At 39.7% G+C, this 25,324-nt stretch overlaps 2 protein-coding genes across 5 annotated transcripts; both read right to left on the reverse strand.

Annotated features, from left to right (window-relative positions):
* Positions 1-4,506: 4,506 nt before the first annotated feature.
* Positions 4,507-11,237, reverse strand: stxbp6l (syntaxin binding protein 6 (amisyn), like). Of its 4 annotated transcripts, none has more exons than XM_053614187.1 (7): positions 11,078-11,237; positions 9,383-9,515; positions 8,932-9,062; positions 8,408-8,774; positions 7,106-7,207; positions 5,839-5,966; positions 4,507-5,055 (listed from the first exon to the last, which is right to left on the reverse strand). In XM_053614187.1, exons 2-7 carry the CDS (start codon positions 9,501-9,503, stop codon positions 5,032-5,034), a joined length of 873 nt encoding a protein of 290 aa, XP_053470162.1. In that variant the 5' UTR covers positions 9,504-9,515; positions 11,078-11,237; the 3' UTR covers positions 4,507-5,031. The 4 variants fall into 4 exon arrangements, with proteins under 4 accessions (XP_053470162.1, XP_053470160.1, XP_053470161.1 ...); XM_053614185.1 differs by having other exon boundaries at positions 9,347-9,515; XM_053614186.1 differs by lacking the exon at positions 11,078-11,237 and having other exon boundaries at positions 9,347-10,193.
* A 1,321-nt stretch (positions 11,238-12,558) lies between these two features.
* Positions 12,559-24,885, reverse strand: ddhd1b (DDHD domain containing 1b). Its single transcript, XM_053614173.1, has 13 exons — positions 23,956-24,885; positions 23,523-23,699; positions 23,262-23,390; positions 22,813-22,960; positions 22,423-22,532; positions 21,597-21,703; positions 21,053-21,309; positions 20,315-20,384; positions 19,973-20,122; positions 18,022-18,086; positions 15,547-15,722; positions 15,170-15,415; positions 12,559-14,979 (listed from the first exon to the last, which is right to left on the reverse strand). Exons 1-13 carry the CDS (start codon positions 24,446-24,448, stop codon positions 14,798-14,800), a joined length of 2,310 nt encoding a protein of 769 aa, XP_053470148.1. The 5' UTR covers positions 24,449-24,885; the 3' UTR covers positions 12,559-14,797.
* Between the last annotated feature and the right edge of the window lie 439 nt (positions 24,886-25,324).

A 25,324-nucleotide genomic window follows, 5' to 3' on the forward strand; every position in this document is an offset into this window, starting at 1 on the left:
CAGAAAAGTTCACCATATCAGAGATTGCACGTTTTTAATCTGTTTATTATCAGTGGCGCGTGCGCTGTACACGTCCCTGTGAACGAGCTGTTACTATGGAAACCATAACATATCACAACGAGTGCATTAATATAAACCTGCGCTACTGTCAGAGCCGCTGTTATAGAGAACTAATCACCACCTTCTGACCAATCAGAATCCAGAACTCAGCAGCAGCGTGGAATAAACAGTCTTTAATCAACACTACACAGTGCTGTGTGTATCGGGGAATACAGTTAACAATAACAAATACTGACAGTATAAGGCAAAAGTGTGTGTGTGTGTGTGTGTGTGTGTGTGTGTGTGTGTGTGTGTGTGTGTGTGGGAAACACACCTGCTTCCGCCAGCATTTGCTCCACACACTCTTTCGCTTGGCTTTTAAGGAAAAGACAGCTGTGTGTGTCTGTGTATGTGTGTGTGTATGTGTGTGTGTCTGTGTGTGTGTGTGTGTGTGTGTGTGTTAAACAGCTGTGTAAATGTTGAGAGTGACAGAAGCAAAAGGGGAAAGATGATTGTTTTGGATAAGAAACAGTGGTAAAGTTTCTGGTTCGTTACATCAGCAAAATTAAACTCTATCTTTGAGAAATGAACCACACACCGCTTGTACATTTAAATGTATTTACCGTTATTAAAGCGTAACATTATGCATAATATTCTCAGAGTCAAGGAAACAGCAGATCAGTCTCTGAGTGAATTTAATAAAACTGTGATAAAAAGGAACATAAATTTATTCCAAAAACAGGTTTTATTCTTTAAATGGATGTAAAAGCAGCTTCATGTTTTATATCACAGGAAAGAAACGAAACAAAATCACCAGCTAAAGGAATAAAAGGAAGGAAGAAAATAAATAAATATGAAGAATAAGAAATCAGTCATTCATACTGCATCACAATAAACAATAAACAGGTTTAATAACATATATTATAAAATATATTCATATCTAATACAAATACAAAATAAGATTTTAGAAAAATTTTAAAAACCTTTTTTAAATAATTTATAAATATAATAATATCAAATAAAACATAGGAACATAGCTAATAAACAAAAAAAGACCAGTTATAACATGTTTATTCTATAAAATGTTTCCCTGCTCTGATTTTAATCCAAACATCTCACTCGCCTTTTACTAAACTGTTTTATTAACAAGACAATTTTGTACAATAATTTAAAAATGTTAATGTTAGCGTCCTGGTGCAGACTCGCTCTCTTTCTTTAAGTTTACTGTTTATTAAGAAACAATGAAAATATACATTTTATATAAATCTTAAATAATAAATATATCTGATTTCTCTCTGGCTGATGGTCCAGTCTGAATTCCTGTCCTGTTATGGTCCTCAGTCCACAGTCTTTGTGTGTGTGTGTGTGTGTGTGTGTGTGTGTGTGTGTGTGTGTGTGTGTGTGTGTGTGTGTGTGTGTGTGTCAGTAAGACAATTCCTGCAGTATAGAGTGTCTCTGTCGTGCTTTGTGGGTCGACGGCCTTGAAACCGGATATTCCTCCTGTAGTCCAGGTTTTGCTGCCGAGATGCCTTTCATTCTGCTTTCTGTTCCACACACACACACACACACACACACACACACACACACACTTGTTCCTTCTTCAACACACACTTCACCTTCTATTAATACACACACACACACACACACACACACACACAACGACTCCAGACTGAACAAACAGAATACCAGCCAGATGAAGAAACAGGAAAAGGTCACACACAGTTCCTCAAAAAAATGAGAACAGTTCTAATATAGAACCATCCAGAACCTCCAGAACCTCCAGAACCCAGTCAGATCCTACTGACACTTCACAGCACCAAATGGTTCAGGTTTAGGAACAAATCTAACCCCTATCATTATACTCATCACTGATTACTCAACACCGTGTTTACTTCGAAACGCTCCGCAGGTTTATGGAGCAGCTCGGAGAGAGAGAAATGTCAGAACTGTTCAGCAGAAGCTCAAGGTTCAGTCCAGATTCCTGAGGAAAAGTCAAGATCACAGAGCTATTGCTTCATCATCTTTCACATTGTCCCGCAGTCCAGCACTGCACCTCTGTCGGGTTTACCGTATGGGAAAGTGGATACAGGAGGAACCCGAGCGTACGAACACACTCCCGAGCGATGACACGGCAGGCGAGCGTTCGTCTTCTACACTTCTACATACACTTCAGACGCTGAGCTGAGATTCCAGAGATGTTTGACATTTTTTCACAGTTCCATGCAAACTGAATATGAGCAGTCCCTCCAGAATTTCACGATTTTGCGATCGCAGAAATGAACGCAGAGTCAAACTTGATCCGCGATATTTATAGGAGTTTGACATTTTTCTAAATTACAGCAGATTTTCTGCAGATTCGGGCCGAGACGTGTCATGTGACATCATCACAACACGACAGCCAAACCCCTCTTCGACTCGCATCGAACACGAGTACCGCTAAAATCTCTCATTTACCAACAAACATCTCTGTGAAAGACCGTGCGGAACTATTTTGTGTGACTGCAATTTCAACGATTCAAGCAGCTTTCCAGAAAAGAATCATTATGAAAAAAGCCGCAGAAAACTCAAACATTTTCGGCCGAAACAATCACAAAACTGAGAGAAATCCTGTACAGACTGGATGAAGCTGTAAACACGCAACAGATCCAAAAGAATGTCTCGAATGTTTCCTCTTCCTGATCCTAAACGTGTGGTCCAACGTTCCTCCAGTTCCTTCCTCACAACTTTCGTTCCTACCTGCAATAAGTTCCTGTTTACTGTTCGACACAAAAGTGTGGTTTTATCTTCTCCTGTCATGTACGAGCGTCATCACCATATCATTAAACCTGTAAACAGACATTATAAATAAAGTCTGTGAAGGAAGTATCAGAGATCGTTGGTCCCTCTGGAGTGTAGGTCTAATCTAACTGATCAAATCCCAGAACAAAACCGAGCACGTAACACATAAATCACACAACTGATTACTGTGATATTTCATTTGTGTTTAAATTGAAAAGCTATTTATAGCTCCTCCTGTTTCTGGACAGGCCACGCCCACAAACAACAAACTACAAGTGACACGAGAGACTCATCACTTTCTTATATAAACACAGTCTTACTGATAAGAACAAAACTCAGTAATGTGATAATATCGCTGAGTAAATCTACAGCGCTGAGTAAATCTCCGTTATTAACAGTTGTACTGTATATACTGTGTTTATATCAGTATTATATATTATATATTTATATATTATATCAGCTCTAATTACCACAGAGCCAGTCATACAAATTACAATTTACTGGACAGTAATTCAGGACGGTCTTCTCAACTCCGTGTTCAGCGAGTGACATCATATCAACATGGCCGCTCTCAGCACCAGCAGGAAACACCTTCAGTGAGTTATATATACATGTTTCTGATTGGCTGTTGGAGGAGAGTTTCTGATTGGTTGACTAATGCTGAATTCAGCTCAAACTCATAACTCTGAATTTCTAATTTCATATAATCCGTGTGTCCAACATTAACACTGAAGGGTTTAAAACCTCAACAATATCACCACTAACACTGCTGTACCTGATCCACACACACACATACACACATACACATACAAGCACACACACACACATACACACACACACACACACATACACACACACATACACACACACACACACACACACACACTCTGTAGTATGTACAGTTATATAGTACTGACACATCATTTCACCTGTAAAAAGAAAAGACTACGGCATGCGTTATGGGTCAAACTCAATTTAATGTATAAAAATGAGACACTTAATTGGCATGAAACTGACAAGACAGTAAAGGACAAAAGACAAAAGACAACAATTACAAACCAAGGACTTTTAAATTATTACATTTATACAACACACACTCAGTCATACACGTGTGATTCATGCACACACACACTCTCCATCTCTGGTTCTTTCTCCTTTATAAACCTGTGCTGCTTAATAAACCATAAAACCCACAGTGTAGACTAAAGTCATTAGCGTATTATTTATTATTAATACCTGACTCAAGACCAATTAAACAAAATTCTACATTAATCATTCATTTCTTTTTAATAATTAACACACAGAGATTATTGTACACTTATAATCCTCCTGTGAAACGTGGTACTGTTGAGGAAGGATGTGGAGAACTTTATCAGGAGTGAATGAGTCCTGTTCTTCACTACAGAGGATTTTAAATGGCGATAAATAAATAAATAAATATGTGTTTTAAAAAATGTATGGTGGTGGTAGTGTCATGGTGGTGGTAGTGTCATGGTGGTGGTAGTGTCATGGTGGTGGTAGTATCATGGTGGTGGTAGTGTCATGGTGGTGGTAGTGTCATGGTGGTGGTAGTATCATGGTGGTGGTAGTGTCATGGTGGTGGTAGTGTCGCATTTCTTATTCCATCAGAATAAAGATCGGTTTAAACTGTTCTTCATAGGTATACCATTGATCCATAATGTCCAGTTATATACCTTAAAAGTGTATTAAATTTAAACTACAGGTTTGAATTCCTCTAAATAACAAAACTGAAGTGTTTTTTTCTGAGTGTAAATTAATCAGTTGTGTAAAATGCTGTAAATTAATAATAATATGACCAGAATGAAATAATTTCCTCAAAAAAGTGAGTTATGATCTCCTGTGTGTCTACAGAGTGTATTATATTATTAAACGTGTTGGTAGCATTTATATGCATGTCTAAGTGTGTAACATTAGTCCAGTCATGTTACTGTTTAACATAAAAAAATAAAAATACACAAAATGCTTTTAAGACGTTTTACAAAGTGAACCTCAGTGTTTTCAGAACTCAGCATCGCCCTCTAGCGGCTCAAACACTCGTTACACTGAGATTATTACAAAGCGTTCAGAGCAAAAAAAACATTATTATAAGCTTCTGTAAAGTGTGTGTGTGGGGTGTGTGTGTGTGTGTGTGTGTGTGTGTGTAATAAAGGCACTGCATTAAGCATGCACAGAGGAGATGATGGAGTGATTCATTTAATCCCGATGCTTCAGGGCAAACTACAATGAGACAAAGAACACAGTGTAAGACATTAATATAACAATACAATATAACTGCAGGTTTTATTATTATTATTATTATTATTATTATTATTATTATTATTATTATTATTATTGTTTTTGTTGTTATTATTATTATTATTGTGTCAATTCCAGTACTGACTGCAATACTGAATTTTACATTTAGTTCAATTTAATTTATTATTCATTAAATTCTATCCCAACAACTGTTAATAGTAATAGTCTTCAGGATTACTAGCGAGGTACAGACCAACCGATCATTTTACTAAATTTACTAAATATGAGTTTGTTTTTTATTTGAGTAAATTTGAGAGTTGCATTTTGCTATTTTACTGTCTTTTACTAAACTGTATTTTTTTTTCTCCTGTTATTTGTCTCATCCACTGTAAATATTTTCCCCAAATTGTTAGTTGCGAGTAAATTAAAGTCCTGTAGAGGGCGCTACTGATACAGAGACACAGGGACTAGGGAACTACACTGTAATAGATGCTGTATTTATTTATATAACATAAAAAGAAGCTAATAATAATAATAATAATAATAATAATAGCACATTAAAATAGACATGGTGTTTTAATTAGTTTTGTCTAATTTTCTGTTTAAAGGCTTCAGCAGTTAATTTTTTAGTTCATTTAAAAGTCATTTATAATCATTAACATTAACAGGAAGTTAATTTTCCTCAGAAAGTTCCTCGTGTCTTTATCCTGTGATGCGTTATAAACACTACACTGATTATCAGAGCCTACTGACGTCACTTTTTACCTTCTGCGTGTTTTCAGTGAGATGTTTAACATCAACGCTGAACACCTGACTTGCCCTGCGACCCACTGTTCCCATGATGCTCTGTGCCGGAGGGGAGGAGCTAGCCACGCCCACTTTCACAGGAGAAGCTAAAATGAAAGTGACACAATGAGTTAAGACCAGATAAATATTTACATCTCACAAATCAAACTGCTCTTTTTTTCTCGTGTAGATCAGAAGTAATATATAACACTTCATTAGTGAACGTTGTGTGAAGTGTGTGAAGCTTGTGTAGCAGGTTGTGTAGTGTAGGTTATAAATGTGTAGACTTGCTGTGTAATGATCAGAGAAGAACAGAGTTGTGTAGATGTTTCAGGTTTGGTGTGAACGACACGCAGGAGATTTCACTCAGCTGCGTAACCCGACTCTGAATACCAGCAACTTTCCTCACATGAATCTTAGAGTTCAGTCGCCTGTAATCATGTGAATGAGTTTTACTCTGTTTCTGTTGCTGTACTTTCTCGTCTTTACAGGGTTTTAGCGTGACAGTATTCCTAAACCCTGAGCTATATGAACTGGAACAGAGATAATAATAAACTCTTCTGGAAGCCGCTGTATGTTTGTTCATATTCCATTCATAATTTAATCAACACATGAATTAACACAGCGCTTCTCCTGGCACCTCTCCCATCCATTACACTCCAGTGTGAAGCCCAGTGCCAGCACACACACACACACACACACACACTCTGATGTGTCCCTGCTCGCCCTTGCTTGTAAACAAAAGGTCCTCTGAACTTTTGTAATGGAGCCTAACAAAGAACCTCACACACAGTCACACACACACACACACACACACACACACACACACACACACACACACACACACACACACACCGACTCATCACTGTCACACAGGGATGAAAAGCAGGAACACAGGAAGCAGTAATGATGGAGAGACGCTCCGGCTCCGTCCTCAACACCAGGTTGTCTTAGTTAGAAGGTTCTAGAATGTTGTCATTTTCCGGTTCTGAACACACCGGATCTGTTCTAACTTCTTAACGTTGTTTTAAGTGATAATGTTTAATAGAGGAGTTCACACAGAGAATAAACACCGTCTGGAACTCAGAGTGTTTGAGATGTTTGAGATGTATTAGTAAGAGCACTAACTGTAGCGTTCAGGACGGAGCCAGAAATTCTAATAATTTATAGTAATAGATGATGGAAGATAAATATTAATGTCTCAGCAGTGTATTATTATTATTATTAATAATAATATTATTATTACCTTTCTGACTGTGACTTGGTTCTTGAGCAGAGGTCATGGAGTTCCTCATCCTGTGCAGGAAGATCTTACAGCGGTAGATGACGATGTTTAGTGAGCAGGCATCTGGAAAAGTAAACACACACACACACACACACACACACACACACACACACACACACACACACACTGTGTCAGGTGCTAATACATCTATCACTGCTAGTCAACAGAAATGCTATCTGTGAGATCAGGGTTCATTTCTTATTCTGAAAACATTCTGTATTCAGACTTGACAACTTAAAAATCCAGACAGGGAAAGTTCCTGTTCTTCCGAGTCGTGTTACGTAGTGAATTTTCTGAGCTCTAAGTTCACGACTCAAGATTTTTCTCGAGTAGAAACGCAGAGACGGGGTTTTAACTAGAGTCTAGCCCTCCAAACACTCACCTTTAACCAAAAAAAGGGGGTAGAAAATACAGACTGTGTGTGGATGTAATGTTTTTTTTCTTTGCTGTCAAATTAATGATGTAACATAAAAACAAGGGAATTTAAAAATGAAAAATAAAAAGACTGATATGATGAGAGTTGAAATAAATCTAACAGGAAGCTCGTATATCACCGATATATTACTGCATGAATAGTGCTAGTAATGTTCACATTAATCACTGGTTTAATAACAGAATGGCTTCCACGCTCGTTATCCAGCAGCACACAGAACAGAACAGCACTTGATCCAGTACACACTCTTATTTTATATCGAGCTCTGACGTTTACTCCTGAGCACAAATCCACAAGACACTACATCGAGGATGTGAAATAATAATATGTGGGAGATTTGATCACACTTTTACATTATTGACTGTTTTGTGAATAACATTAATTTGTAGAATTAATAAAACAGTGTCGGTGTGTGTTAATACGATGCGCTCTGCTGAAAAGAAAATAATCTGACCCAGCGCTCATCTGCTCCTCTTACAGAGAATCTTTAACTTCATTCATCACTTCATCCATAAAATATTCACTCCTTCACTCCTCCAGATAAACCACGTCTCTGATTAAGACGCGTCTCCTCTGATGTCCATCGTGTATGGGAAAACACTGTTCATGGACTTTAAAGGGATGATATTATGAATTAATTAATAAATAATGTTATATTTATGAAGTTAATATTGGTCTTGAATTCCAAAGCATAAATTTCAGCATAACATATTGAAGTTACATCAAACTTTTTGTTTTGGATAAAAGCGTGATATTATTAGCATTAGCATTAGCATTACAATGCAGTTGGTCTTCATTAATATAGCTTTAATAATTTAGTGGTTTTTTACCTCCCAGTAATTTGGACTGGCAGTTAACGAATTCGGTGGGACGTGGCACATCACGCCCTTTCTTCTGCTTTTTCTTCAGACCAGGTGTTTGCTCGTTGGAGGTGGAGGGAGGGGTGGTGGTGACGGTGGAGGCAGGGGTGGTGGTGGCGGTGGAGGGAGGGGTGATGGTGGTGGAGGTGGAAGGAGGGGTGGTGGTGGTGGGTTTCTGACCCACAGGGGGCGCTGTGACTCTCAGGTCAATCTGTTTCTTCCAGTAATGTTGGCAGAGATGATAGAGAATCTGAATGAACATACATTTCTCAGCTGAAGACGCAGCGACCCACTGATCAGATCTGTGATCAAACACCAGGTCAAACTCGGGACTGTCCTGAATAATAATAATAATATTAATATTAATCATATTAAAAAATAAATAAATAAAATGTTTGAGATTATTATACTCAAGTTCGTTATTAAATCCCATTTGAATCATTTTATTTGTGGAAATAGAAATGAATAAAACACTTCATTAAAATGAATGTGACCTTGGCGGGGTCGATGCCGTCGACGCGGCGCAGCTGATCCAGACTCCAGTGAGAACGTTTCTCAAATTGTGGAGAAAATTCAAACTGCTTCACTTTGGTGATAAAAACTTGAGTCGGCTTTCTATTCGTCACTAGACAAAATTCCGATAACACAATTAGCGTAACATTTTACCATGACATCATTCTCCTAGGCATCGCAACAGTATTTACATTAACATAAAGATCCCTCTCGCCTACATCAAATCTGTTATCGTTTATGTATAATGGAGTTATGATGTCATTCGCATTATGATATCGTTCATGTCCGTTATTGTAGCTGAATGTTAGCCTGACACTGACGTTTACAATAGTTATTGTTCATGAGATTCTTGCTGACATTAGCCATTAGCTGTTAGCATGATGCTGAATAATGTACCTGACAGACACAGGAAGGTGATGTAATCCCCCTTACGCCCTGCTGGGATGAAGGTCAGTCTTCTTCTCCTCCTCTTCCTCACTTCAATCACTGTTAATAACTTCTCGTGGTGTGGAGTGAAGATGTCTCTGCTAATCGCTGACTGGATCGTCATCATCAGAACCTACAGCTGGAGAATTAAATAAAAACATGACACACACTCTGATACCATATGACTGACACACCCCAGGGTCTTCCTCAGGGGTCTAGTGAAGGACTGGAAAATTATTCATTCATTCAAGTTTACTTTAGATTTTCCTGCTGTGTATCTCAGTGACAACAGGCTGAGAAGGTCAGCCCCAGATTCCTGCTCCTCCTGGTGAATCCCCAGATATTCTGAGATATAATCTGGTTCTGGTTTTACCCTGTCCAGTGGAATGTATGTGCCTGATACAGCTGACCAGAAGCTGACTAGGGTATGTCCCTGTAAACTGCCCAAACCACCACAACTGGGCAGTGCTGGCTCAATGGTTAAAGCTCTGGTTACAGATCAGAAGGTGGGGGGTTCAAGCCCCAGCACTGCCAAGCTACCACTGTTGGGAATTGCAGCATAGGAGAGAAACTGCCCTGATAAAGAAGTTAGATACCAGAGCTTGTATTGTCTGTGGATACAAGACTTACTATATTTACTCCAGACCTTTCCATCTCACACACGAACTCAGACTGGCACTGCACCTGACCAAGCTGAATAAGAGCTGAGTCCACAACATGGCTCTGTCATGGCCTGGTCTCTAGATTCTCATCTGTAGACACCACCTCCAGGCCATGACTCTCGGGGTGGTGTCTCCCTTATCCAGACAGACTAACATAGACATGTTTGTACCTTTCTTGGCGATGTTTAGCATTGCTCTTTGTCTGAACTCTGTTCACCAAGGGTGGAATTAAAATAATATAAAAAGCATTAAACTGCCAGTGAGAAAAAAACTAACATAAAGATGATTGAACAAGAGAGAAAATATCTAACCAAATACAAATAAAAACAATTCAAATTCATTTTAAAAGGCTATGGTGAAATACATCAAAATAAATCATCAGTAATACAACATTATTAAGACAAATAAGATTTAAAAGGTGAAAATGCAGTGAACGTGCAGCGCTGATCCTGTCTTTCTGATTCTCCTGAACTGTTCATTTAAGAGAATCGTTTAAATGAATCAACTCACTGAATCTTTAAGACCAACATTTAAAGGTCAATTTATAGACAAACATCGATAGATATCAAACATAGATATAATAATATTTTTACAATTTATTTTTATTTTAACTGTATTATTATTATTAGTAGTAGTAGTAGTAGTATATTATTACAAATATTTTACCATTTGCTTTTGTTTTGTAGTTTTAATATTATATAATGTATAATAGTTTCTTATCCTCTGTGTGTGTGTGTGTGTGTGTGTGTGTGTGTGTGTCAGGCTCCGTCTGTCTGCAGAATTTAAACAAACTCAGCTTCATGATTCGCATTATTTAATCACACTGCTTTTATAATTATTACCATTTTATTTTGTTTTAAATTAAATTAGAATTAAATGTATTAAATATTTTATTCCTGGTTTGACGTTTCTGTAGATTGTAATTTATTATTTCAGATTTTCTAGTTCATCATGGTGTGTTTGTTAAATATATGAAAGATGCTACAGTTACAAATGCATTATTATTATTATTATTATTATTATTATTATTATCACTCACCTGTTGGTTGGTTCTGATCCTCAGCTTGTGTTCTAACGCAGACGATTTGCTTCAGTTTATTTTGCTTCGAAAAAACTCAGCCATCGCTCGCTCTCTCTCTCTCTCTCTCTCTCTCTCTCTCTCTGTGTGTGTGTGTGTGTGTGTGTGTGTGTGTGTGTGTGTGTGTCTGTCACTGCCGCTCACTGGTCTGCTGTTGAACTCTGGATTGTGATTGGTCAGACAAAGTTATTAACATTTTTGAGAAATTCCACCATTATATCCTTCTAAACATAAATGAATGAACGCGTGACCTGAAATTTCACAAATGTATCTAGAAACTGAGATTTTTGGTTCTGAATATAGAGAAACAAACAAACTTGATTTTGATTTTGATAAAAACACTCGGGTGTAATATGCTTCTATTCGAGTCAGTTCATAAAATTTATAAAGAAAATGGATTTTATACGTGTGTGTGTGTGTGTGTGTGTGTGTGTGTGTGTGTGTGTGTGTGTGTATCGAGTTTGTTTTTGGATGAGAGTAGAGGCTTTTTTCTTGAAACCCTTCCAAACAGCTTGTGGTGATGTAGGTGACTTCAGATTGTAGTTTTGGAGACTTTCTGACCCCAAGACACAACTAACTTCTGCAGTTCTCCAGCTGTGATCCTTGGAGATGTTTTATCCACTCGAACCGTCCTCTTCACAGTGTGTTGAGACGATATAGACACACGTCCAATTCCAGGTTGATTCAGAACATTTCCAGTTGACTGGAACTTCTTAATTATTGCCCTGATGGTGGAAATGGACATTTTCAATGCTTGTGCTATTTTCTTAAAGACACGCCCCATTGTGTGAAGCTCAACAACCTTTTGTTGCAACTCACAGCTATATTCCTCGCTCTTACCCATTGTTATGAATGACTAAGGGAATTTGGCCTGTGTGTTACCTCATATTTATACCCCTGTGAAACAGGAACAATTTCCTGTTCCTAGTCACCCATGTGTACTAAAAAATATAAAATATCAATGGGAATATACTTTAAATATATTTTGCTCATATGAATTCATAGGGGTGCCAATAATTGTTGCACACCTATATTTAACAAAGATTTTTTTTTGATAAACCTGTGATGTGTTTGCAATTGTTTGATATCCATGAGAGAAGAGTATTTTTGTGAATTCTTTTGAACAAATGATCAAAAGACAATAAACAATAAATACAATTTTTCACAGCCTTCTTTGCTCATATTTACCAAGGGTGCCAATATTAATGGAGGACACTGTACTTTTGGCCATATAGTGTATCAGGAAACATGCCTGCCTGTAATGTCTGGTCTTAAACAGAGTTTCTCTCACCCATAATGCTGAAATAAAAATAGTTTATTGTTAGATTGGAGCGAACATTAATGAACCTAGCCGTGTTTTTATCTAGCGAGCCGCAGCTCGTCCGTATTCTTGTGTTTTTGAGAGATGAATTGAGGATAAATTGGTCTCACTATAAACTGGCTGCATTTTCACTCATTTTATTGCATTTTTGCTACATGTTTAATCCTGAAACACATTTCTGGAGGCACAGTAATACATACCTTTAATAATACCTTTAAAATAAATAATAAGATTCAACTGAGTTCATGTGATAGCTAGCAGAGGAGAAATGAGTGTGTGAGAACACACACACACACACACACACACACACACAGTATAATGTATATAAAGATGTACAGATTATTACCTGTAAAAAACAAGAACACTGCATGACAAACAAAATACAACAGAGTGATTATTTTTCAGTGGAGCTGTACTCAGTACTGAACCCACAGTGACATCCTTCAACTAATACCAGTATCATTCTGTTTACTTACAGAAATTCTAATTAAACGTTTGAATAAAAAACATATGAATAAATAATTACTGGAACACATCATTAGCTGAAATCAGTGTTGAGTCCTTTTAATGTGTGTGTGTTATATTTTAGGTGGGGGGGGGGGGGGGGCGTGGTCACCCCAATGATGTCATCTTTAGTGTAAGTGGTCATGTGAGTGATTTCAGCCAATGAACAGTGTCTATAACGGAACACTGGTAAAACCAGGCCCTGGTACAGAACATGTATAGATATTAGAAAATGTTTTACATTTTGAACAGTTAACATTCAGTAAGGTTTCCGTTCTCTTCGCAGTATAGTTGACTGTAAACATTAAAAAGATCAGCTCTGTTACAGAAACATGTGACTGCACCACTCGGATATAACGCTCTAATTATTTTATATAAATAAATGTGTAACACTGGCCTCGTTCTCTCGCTCTGAACAGGAGTGAATTTATTTCGTAAATCGCTCTCAGGAGCTTTTACACAAGAACTGTGGTGCTGAAAAGCTTAATGACCTGAGTCTAAAACAAATTAAACCAGCCTTTCAATGAGGACAAAAGTAATGGCACCCTATAAAAGCAGGAGGAGGTAGTGTGCGTCTATAGTAACTCATGCGCTGCAGTGGCTGAGCTGCATTACTGGAAGATTTAACACGTTACGCTCAGGAGGCACTCCTTCACTGTTTAAGCCTAGTTCTCACTACACAGTTTTAAGCCTGATTTAAAAGTCGCAGCGCTCTCCGACAAAAACCCTTTGATCAGAAACTCAGTATGGAATCGGCGCTCGCCAATCAGCAGTCGATTGTTATTTATGAACTACTCAACAATGCATCGCTGAGGCTCGCCGACGCCACACAGATATTTGGCATGCTAAATATCAGGAGCTGTCGGGTGACTCCACATCCCGTGGTGTGAAAAGTGTCGTCACTGGCAGTGACTGCGGCGACGAGTTACAGCCAATGAGAGAGCAAGGCATGGGGTGATGTCACCGCAAGGAAGTGAAACATGCGAAACCTTCCTTCTGCGAAACAGGCTTGTCATTATTAAACATTTTTCCTCACCTCCAGCCCTCTCTGTAGCACACACAATCCCACAATCCCCGCTGCCCGTGTGCACTCATCCATTCTCTCACACACTTTCTTTCTCTTTTCCTGTTTGGCGTTTCTTCAGCACAAATCATCACGCAAACAGCTCACACCGCTCGTTTCTGTCCTACGTCCATGTTCAAATGATAACTCCTGTTTCACGTGTGGTTTTCACGTCATATATCCATGTCACTGCTCACGTGTGTTTTCGTGATAAAACGTCGCTTGTAGACCAGATAGAGTCTTCGGGTGTTAGAGTCGTCGTCAGATGGTGTAGTGTGTGACCTCCTGTCTCCGAGCAATCATGTAGTGTGAACACCACAATGACTTCACGACTCCCGACTACAACAGAGCAAGTCGTGTAGTGTGAACTTACCCTTAGTCACCATTTTGTCATTTTCAGCTCTCTCGGCCTTTTATGGAGTTTTGTGGGCGTGGCTAAATGTAAATCCGCTGTGTCATGAACATGCCGCAAGAAAAAAAGCTGAAGTTTGTTTATGTTTAAACCCTGTACCTGGCAGCAGCTATTCATCTTAACTACAAGACTGTGATAATATCATAGACTGAGATCAATTTGTTAAATTGATGTGCAGATTTGTTTATTCACAATCACTTGCTAGTGTGTTAGCTTAGCTACAAACACAGCTCCGATTGTAAACAGTGTTGCAGCGGATTGGGCACTAGCTAAATGAGCGACTGATCCTAGCAGGTGAGATTCATAAACTGTAGCTGAATGTAAGAACAGGAACGTAACATCAACACACGCCGTGTGTGTGTGTGTGTGTGTGTGTTAGTGTTATGACTCAGCAGTGTCCTCCTCTTCTCCGTGCGTGGTGTCCTCTCTGTACATGAACGTCAGCAGAAACAGAGCCACGTCGTATGAGCACCAATAGCCTGAGTGTGAGGTCACCGCTGACCAATAGCGGCTCTCCACCATCCCCTCCCTCAGCTCAAAGTCAATACGCCGATCCAGCTCCACTACACACACACACGCCCACACACACACACACACACACAAATACTGGTTGATATATAACAATAATATAAATATCAAAAAATATATTTAATCATTTCTTATACTATCGTCAGATCAGTCTGTAAAGTAAATGCCTGTAATACAGCCGTATGCATATTCATGTCAGTAATTTGCATATTCTTGTTAACCTACAGAGTGTAGAGTTGTCCATGATGGTGGACGTGGACTGGGGTATGCCATTCTCTCTCTCTGTCTTCTCCTCCATCTTGTCTTCTACTTCTGTAGCCCCACCCTCATCTCCGATAGCCCCACCCTCTGTCTCAAATGGCCCCACCTCTGAGTTGATTGGTTCCTCTTCAGCTCCGCCCCCCTGCCCAGCCGAACGGGAGAAACGGGAAAACAGGATTCCACCAATACCTTTTCCGATGCTCGCCGCTCCTGACACACACACACACACACACACACAAATGTAAACAATGTCACATGACCGATATGATAATGAGAATTATAATTTATATATATATTATATATATATATATATATATATATATATATATATATATATATACCCATGATGCTAGCCCTCCCCAGGTTGGTGATGGACTCTCCCATTCTGCGCTGCTGAGGGGGAGATGTACAGGGACTCGGTGTGTTTTCCCCCTCTGACAGATACACACCCTCCTTCAGCGGTGTCAGAAACACTGGCCGTATGTCATCATACGGGGTGGGGCTGCTGGTGTTGTACCTGTCTCACACACACACACACACACACACACACACACACACAACATTTTCAACTCGGAGCCAACTTGGAATTATTTAGGGTACGTTTACACGACAACGACGTACTAAAAACTGAGAAGTTTTTCCTTTGTGTTTTTGAGAAGTTTCGCGTACAGACGACAACGTTGTGAAAACGATCCCCGTTCACACAGATTCGCGGAAACGACTATAAACACTGTAGTGCGCACGCCAGGCCAGTAGGTGGCGATGTCACTTTGTAACATAGTGTTTCTACACTACATGCCAGCGTTCACATCAACGTGTCCACGATATTAATCCGGGAAAGACACCCTATAAACAAATACAAGTAAACGGGGAGCTGTCTGTTTTTAGGATAAAAAGCACAATAACATTTACATTTCTCAAACGATTTCACTGGTTCATGATCCACACGGAGAACAAAATAGTTCTGTCTCCAGTTAGCTATAATCTCGATAATTAGACTTGGAAAATTATTCATTTTCATAAGGAATTGTGAAAACTCACTCTTGTCAAGCACAGATTCGGATTATTTTTCCTGGTTAATAAATGCTGAGACGTCCCTAATATAATATAATGTAATATAATGTAATATAATGTAATATAATATAATATAATGTAATATAATGTAATGTGTATGAAATGTGCATAAAGATTTTTCCATTGTGGAAATGGATTTTTCTGTCTTCAACCCCAACTTTTAGCTTTTCTTCTGCTCAGAATTCTGTTAACAAAACTTCAATACTGAAAAAAATCTAAATAGTGCATGTTTAAGTAATAACAAAATAATAATAATAATAATAATAATAATAATTTACCATCACTGTACCAAAATGGAACAAAATCCAGATAATGAGACACTGGCAGTCTCTGCTTTCTATATTTTATTAGCAATAGAAGGAGACTCCAGATTTTCTCCGAACAGACTGTTACACAGATAATGATAAGGTTTTGAAGACCCCTCGTGGGTGTAGATGTGCGTTAATGATGTGGAGGATGTAATAAACGCGTCTCCGCTGGTTGTAGTAGTGATGCAGTAAATCTACACTTTACTGGAGAAACACAAACACAGTCCTGTAGTGTTAAATGTCTTGCGCGTTGTTTTGAAGCACTCGCGCGCATGTCTATACACTGAACACGTAATACACGTGCGCATGACGTCATCGTTTTCACAGATTCTTGTTTTTGTACATTTACATGGAGATGATAACGGCATCGCTTTCAAAAACCTGCACTTTAAAACCCGTTTTCAAAAGTTTGCGTTTTCAGGCCCCGGAACACCGTCGTCATGGAAACGAACAGCCAAACCGCATCAAAAGTTTTCTGTTTTTAGTTGAAAGCGCTGTCGTGTAAACGGCCCCTAAAGCTGCAAAAAGACTTTTCACTGTTTCACTACGTGTACAGTATGACAGTATGTGTGTACTCAGCTGCTACGCATCCGTCTGTGTATCTGAAGGATTAAAGTCTATCTCCACTAGGGGGCAGAGCTGAGCTGAACATCCATGACCAGCACTGGAATATCCTTCATGATTACATCTGATTGCGCATGTCAGCAGTGAACATGGTGATGCTGGAGCTCACGATCTTATTGTTTATCTTCTAAATACAGCAGAAACCACGTCAGCATCAGCAGTGGAGACGTCTGTTAGAACACTACATCAACCTTTGTGTGTGTGTGTGTGTGTGTGTGTGTGTGCGTGTGTGAGTGGTTTGCTGCAGTGATTTATTAAATATGACTGCATAAACAGCCTCAGGTGTCAATTTTCAGAAGGAAATGATATTTATATAAATACGGCTTTTCTGTGTGTTAACGATTCCTGAAACTGAAACCAAACCTATAATGCTGATTAAGGTTGATGAGACACGTGGAAAACTGTTTAAAATATCATATACATGAATAATTGTGAGTAGAGTTCAGACATGAGTGTGTTCATAATGTAAATGTGAATAAAAATTATTTCCAGGCTCTTTAAATGCTGTTGGTGTTTGATCTGTGAACATGCTGCGAATAGCTCATAAAATAAATCATAAAATAAATCATAAAATAAATCAAATCGTACATCAGGCATATCCGATTCAGTGAATCAGTTCACACACTTTTGTTAGTTTTGTTATCATGTTTGCACACAAGAGCTTCTGTCTGTTTTATGCAGCATATTTATGACAATAGTGAGTTTGTTATGTCAGAATGACAGTAATGTGATTTTGTGTTCACGTCTCTGTCGCTCTCGTGTGAAACGTGTCGTGTTCTCTGTGAGGAACGGTGTATCCGGTGTCATTACCAGTTTATCTGCACAGGAGCGATGTTACTGTAGTGTTTCAGGATCAGAGGCTCCAGTCTGTACGCCTGCAACACAACAATACAAAATAAACCAATAATAAACAACCGCAAGCAGCGATTACTGGGGTCCAAGCACTGTTGACGCTAAAGTGCAGTTTATGTCCGTTTAGTTTTCTAACTAAACTAACTCCTGATTTTTCACAAAAAAAATGTACTTCGTACAGATGGATGTTGACAGCCATGTTTGTTGACTGTTTTACTTTTTAAAGGTGGCATTTCAGGTTCTGAAATAGATGGTATGTTAGAACATATTTATTATTGATAATTTTTATTAATGATGTATTACTGATAAGTTAAAGGCAAATAAAATCAATAAACAGGAGGTACTTTTAACAGTGTTGGTGTTTTTTCTTCCTATTCACTTGAAAAGTTACTCAGTTAAATATAGAGCTGCAACAACTAATGGATAAAACCGATAATAATCGATGATGAAAATTGTTGTAATGAATCTCATTATGGACTGGTTGGTCTGCGAGCGGCACGGGGCACTTCTGTTCCGAAAACACACTTCGGAGAGTAAATACTAAAGCTGTGTCCCAAATGACGTACTGTACACTTACACTATCACTGTGTACTCTACACTCTAATGCAGTGTTTCTTATCCGGGGTCCGCGGACCCCTAGTGGTCAGTGGTGTAATTGCAGGGGGTCCGTAGGAAAGTTTTTTAAATGTTTAAATAATATTATGTATATATTTTTTGCTAAATGTATCAAAACATATTTAAATGAGATGTTTTAAAATGAATAAATCTGGTTATTCGCAAATATGCTAGGGGTCCAGAGCTCACAAAAGGTTGAGAACCACTGGTCTAGTGTATGTAATTTAGATGGTAATATCATCTCAAATGGAACACATTAGTTTTTTACTAACCTGAAAGTTTGCACACCCCCCCCCCGCCGATTAATCGAAAAAATAATCGGTCAACTAATCGATTATGAAAATAATCGTTAGTTGCAGTTGCAAAAAAGTGTATGTTTTTCTATGTTGTTTGTTTTTTTACAAATATATATAGTAGAAAATGTCAGAATTCTGTTATTAACATTATTATTACAATAGCTCTCTCATTTCCTCGTATTGCCCAGCTCTACTTGGCTTATATACTTTAATTGTGGGTCGAGGGGAAATTTATTATTTAGTTTTTTGCTTTTTTCTAAACTTTTTTCTGTAAAATGTGATGAAATGAAAAAACACGCAACATTTTACCCAAATAATGTAAACTACAGGAGTCAATCAATGGAATTAATGATGTTATAAAGCAGTTAATACAGATTACAGGATTAAACCAGGTAATTAATAAATATATGCAGAAACCTGTAATAAGACAGATTCAGTCTGAGTTAACGGTACTAAACAGTACGTTCCCCTTTAACCACATGTTATAATGCGCTCCACTCTTCTGGGAAGGCGTTCCACTAGATTTTGGGGCGTGGCTGTGGGGATTAGTGTTCATTCAGCTACAAGAGCGTTAGTGAGGATGAGGTCAGGTGCTGATGTTGATGTTGATGTGAGGAGACTCCAGTTCCAGTTCATCCCAAAGTTATTCAGTGGGGTTGAGGTCAGGGATCTGTGCAGGACACTCGAGTTCTTCTACCTTCTTCCAACCTTCACACACCACGTCTTCATGGATCTCGCTTTGTGCACAGGAGCATCGTCATGCTGGAACAGTGTTTAGGTTCCTCTTAGTTCCAGTGAAGGGAAATTGTACTGCTACAGCGTACAGAAACGTTCTACACAACTGTTTGCTTCCAACTTTGTGGTAACAGTTTGGGGAAGAACCTCATATGGGTGTGATGGTCAGGGGTGCACATACTTTTAGTCATATAGTGTAAAATGGGTGATGGTGGTGATAATGGTGGTGGTGAAGGTTGATTATGGTGTAGTGTTGTTCTCACCACCGGGTCTGTGGGGTGGAAGATGTTGAAGAGTCTGGTACAGATGGAGCGTGGCAGGATGTGGTTCTGAGTTCTGCAGGAACTGGGACGAACCCCACGCAGAGCCAAGAACACTGACAGCGGAGAACCCATGCAGAAGAAGTTCTCCACCTCAAACACACACACACACACACACACACACACACACACACACAAATAACAGAGATATTCGAATTAACATTACATTTGTGCTGCTTCCCAAACACTAACGCCGGGTTCTTTAAAGCGGCCCAGTGATGATACTGAACACACCGAGCTCCAGCGGGGTTACAGATCGTATCTCTAACTTTTTTACATCTTTACCTTGAATTTTAATGCTGGAGAATTCCTCGAGGACTTCAGGCTCTGAAACTGATCTTCCAAATCCCTTAACCTGATCAAATAATCCAGATTAAACCAACATTAAAGACTGAAATAATGAAAGGTACAGTACAGTATAATTACCACAGTTCGTTAGGAACATTACATTTACATTACACAAAACTACAAAAGAAGAAATGAAATTAAATGCAGAAAAAACGATGTTAAATCATTCGAAACACATGAAATATCTGATATCATCTATATAAATCTGTATAAAACATTCACACTGATTTATTTATTTTTTTACGCTCTACACCTCACTAACACTCTGTAAACGAAGAGGATTTTCTCTACACGGTTTATGTCACAACTCCACTACATTTAAATACAATTTATTCCACAGCGCTGCTGAGTTCTGGACTGTGATTGGTCAGAAGGTGTTGATTAGTTCTCTATAACAGCGGCTCTGACAGTAGCGCAGGTTTATATTAATACACTCGTTCTGATGCGTCATGGTTTCTATAGTAACGGCTCGTTCACAGGGACGTGTACAGCGGACAGTCTTCTGGGTTCGGTCTCGATTTCTCTCTCACTGAGTGTTTACACTGAATAAAAGACTGACTTGGTAACTATCTAAACCATTAGCTTTCATTTTTTAGCTAGCTTAGACGTTGTGTCTGTATTTCCCCGTTGCCTAGCAACAGTGTTCCCACGAGGTTAACCACACGAACGGCGAACCTTATGCGTGTGCGCTGAAGCTCCTCCACCAGTCTCTCTTCATGGCTGCTGCTCCACAGAGGGTCCGTCTCCACGGCGACCGGCACTTCCTGATGATGTAAGCAGACGGGGTCCCAGCCAGTGATGATGTCGTAGGTGATGACGCAGCCGAGCGAGTGTGAGACGATAGACACTCGGCCCTTCTCCTCGAACTCGGGGTTACGGGAACAGAACAGTGTGTAGAGACGATTCAGCTCTGAGGTCAGACCTCGCGTTATCTACAAAACACACACACACACACACACATACACACACACACACGCACGCACACACACACATGCACACCACACACATATACACACACATACACACACAAACACATACACACACACATACACACACAAACACATGCACACACACACACACAAAGAGAGTGAGACAGGGTGTGTGTGTGTATGTGTGTATGTGTGTATGTGCGTGTGTGTGCGTGTGTGTGTGTGTGTGTGTGTGTGCGTGTCTGCATGTGTGTATGTGTGCGTGTGTGTGTGTGTGTGTGATATCTGACCTCGTCCCTGTACAGTGGACTGGTGTAGTACATGATGTCCATAGCGCTGCTGTTCAACATGTCTCTCAGTCCTCGCACTTTATCAGGCGTGATCGTGTCCACCGTGTCTACAACAACAATCACAACAACAACATCACAACAACAACAACAACAACAATAATAATAATAATAATAACAACAGGTTAAAATCGAATTAAATAATTTCTTCCTGGTATTCTACACTTCCTGTTTAAGTCCCACCCCTGGCCACTCCCCCTCCTATGGAGCTTTGTTATGCAGCCATATAGGGCTGGGTGATATGATGATAATTATGTTACAAACTCATTTCTGAGATATTGTGGATATTGCGATACACCATTTTAATGAACGCTAAACAAAACTACTCATTAAGCGCACCATGTTTGGAAACGATGGGAATATTTAATAAACACGTATAAGGTTACATCCTGTTATTACTCTCTGACTGACTTTATCTGGCAAGACTGAATCCGTCCTGTGATCACGTCACACAGTCGAGTTCGAACTTCAACAGAGAACGATTTTACAATTCCCAATCTCGTAATCAGCGTCATTTCAACACGATGTCAATCACTACAACTCTGATATTACTTTACCTTTTACTTTTTCTTCTTCATATTGTTTTTATTATACAATTATACAAATATATTATACATCTAATAACATGTTTATAAAAAACTATTCCACTTTTAAAAATACGTATAAACGGATACACTGGGAATTAAACACACAATAAGACGCTTGTGTGAGGAATAAGAGTCTCCTCTTATAATAATCTATAATCTATAAGAGTAATAATCTCCTTCACCTCCGTCCAGAGAGAGCTTCGATCTCCACTCCACAGGCAGGAACTCCACGTGCTCCGTCGTCCGGTCTGAGAAATGCTTCTCCGCCATTTTCCTCGCTGCATCGCGCATCCTGAGTAAACACACACGAGTTACTATAAAAATATTACACATGAACAGAAAAGTGTGCTCTGAGATACAAATCCGTTCATTATTAATGTTGAAATATTAACTAAAGTGATTCTCATCTCGTCTTAACTCTATCACACATCTTCATACTGATATACTACTATTATTATGCAGCCACACCCCTAATTTACATATTTACATATTCATGACATGTTATATCATGTTTTATGTCTTGATCATGAAGAAACAGGAGTAGGCGGAGCTTGTTGGTGGGTGGATCTTACATGCTGGTGTTCCTGATGATCCGCCCCTGGTCCATTTTCTGACCAATCCCATGCACCACAAATACAATGTGGGTGGCGGCAGGGGGCGTATCTTCCAGAGCCGCCTCCTCCACATAACCACGATGGAGACGTGTCCCACTACTGGAGGCTAATCACACACACACACACACACACACACATAGACACACATAGACACACTAGGAGTTAGGATTAGATTTAATAGGTAACGTTTAAGATTAGGGGATAGGGAAGAAGAAGAAAAAGAAGTCGGAAACTATAGAAGAAGAAGCAAGAGGAAGTGGAGTACACTAAAAGGAAGTGAAGAAGAAGAAGAAGGAGAAGAAGGAGGAGGAGAAGGAGGAGAAGGAGGAGGACAATAGGACGGAGAAGGAGAAGAAAGAGAAGGAGAAGGAGAAGATGGAGAAGAAGAAGAGGAGGATGTTACTGACCCTTGGAGAAGCCGAGTTTCTGTGTGACGGTTCGAGCGATTTTAGACGTTGTGGCGTCGCTGTACAGATAAACTTCATCCACACTGTGCCAGTCTACATGACTGCGACTCAACTTCACACTGTGCATCACTGACCCACACACACACACACACACACACACACCATCAGTAATTCATATTATTATTATGATGATGATGATGATGATGATGATGATTATGATTATTATTATTATTATTATGATTATTATTCCTGCGTTCTCACCCTCCTTGCTCTCGGGCGATGTGCTCACTCCCTCAGTTTCGAGGGAATCTTCGATTCGATATCCCCTAAATTTTGCTAAATGCTCCAGCTCTATCAGGTCTCCGTCCTCCTCGTCCAGCGGCAGCCACGTGCCGTCTGTAAACCACTGCGCTCTCATCACCGGGATACGCTCCTGCTCTGTAACACACACACACACACACACACTCTCTAACACACTCTAACACACCTTCAGCTGTGTCCCAAATGCCAGTGAAGATTAAAGGAGCACCACATGCACCTTTTCACATCATATATACAGTATAAATAAGTAAACCAGGGTAGGGGGCGTCACGAGACTGTCCCTGTAATTTCTCCACCGTCCACTAGAGGGCAGTTAAACATCCCTGATTTATAGTTATTATTATTATTATTTTGATGAAAGTGATGAACTCACGGTTCCAGTAGACCGGATAACACTCCTTCTCCTTCACATCCACCTCGTACAGTCCTCCGCGCACACACACCGCCTCCACACCCACGTCCTCACACACACACTCACACTCACACACACTGTCCTCCGGCTCAAAAACGCCCTCACGCGCATCCATCAGCGCGCACAATGTCCGGTGCGCCAGCTCGATCTTCAGAGAGTCGTGTCCCACGAAGGGTTTCCAGTTCCTCTTGTCCTCTCTGTAGAACCAGCGCACTTCCTGCGCCTCGAGCTCCGTCACCTCTCCGGACCGGCTGCGCGTGCTCGGGCGCGGTCTCGCCGTCGGTACCTCGCTGTCTGTGTAGTTCGGGTCCAGATAGTCCGGGTCCGAGTAGGCAGCATCCTCAGCTAGGCCTAACAACATACCGTGTGTGTCCATCATGTCCGCGCGCGCATCACTCACCGCCCAGTCCGAGGCGCGGAAATGACTCCCCGGTGCGTCTGTAAAATCACTCATGGGTGCAGTTTTACCGACTGAAAGCTGCACAGACTCAGTTCAACACACACACACACACACCGCAGCGACGCACCGATTTAATCCTCAGCGCCGCATCTCACTGCGCTTAAATCAAACCCTCTACATCTCTTTACTCCACCTGTTCATCTGCACGCGCCTGTAACTCGGGGTGTGTTTCATTCTGCTGCACTAACACTGACACTAACACACCGACTGCACACATCCGCATCCGCACACAGAGCGCGCGCGTCTACTCCACACTCCCCGGTAATGAGAGCGCGCGCTCAGGGTCGGGGGAGTGAGCAGGGGTACTGTGGGGGTTCTCATGTGTGATTGAAGACACCTGCTGGTGACCGGTGGAACTGCAGTGACACTCGAGCGGTGTACACACCTGACACAATTATTAAAATTACACTGACTTCAGTACTGAATGAAAGTGTAGAGGGTTAGGGGACAGAACAGTCATGTGAAATGTCAATTTTAAAGAAATTATTACTGGCTATTTTTCCTGAAATGGCTGAATATGTTTGTGTTAACAGACTAATGTAAAGTTTATATTTTAATTTAAATATAGCTACATGATATTTTGGTTTTGTGTTCCTATGTGTTTGTTTGTCTGTTACATTATATATATGTATATATATATATATATATATATATATATATATATATATATATATATATATATATATATCTTGCAGAAACAGCCACGGTTCTTCTGGAGAATTTATTTGTCGCGCTTGCTTCTTTATTTAATTTTGTTTATTTATTTATTTTTGCATGTAAAACTCAGCAGCCTTCATTATGTTTTTTTGTCTGTTAATGGCCTCTATATTTCTGCTCTCAAAGTTCGAATGGTGGATCATGATGCCTTCA

The sequence above is a fragment of the Ictalurus furcatus genome, chromosome 25, assembly GCF_023375685.1.
Source record: "Ictalurus furcatus strain D&B chromosome 25, Billie_1.0, whole genome shotgun sequence".
In the NCBI taxonomy this organism is placed as follows: Eukaryota; Metazoa; Chordata; class Actinopteri; order Siluriformes; family Ictaluridae; genus Ictalurus; species Ictalurus furcatus.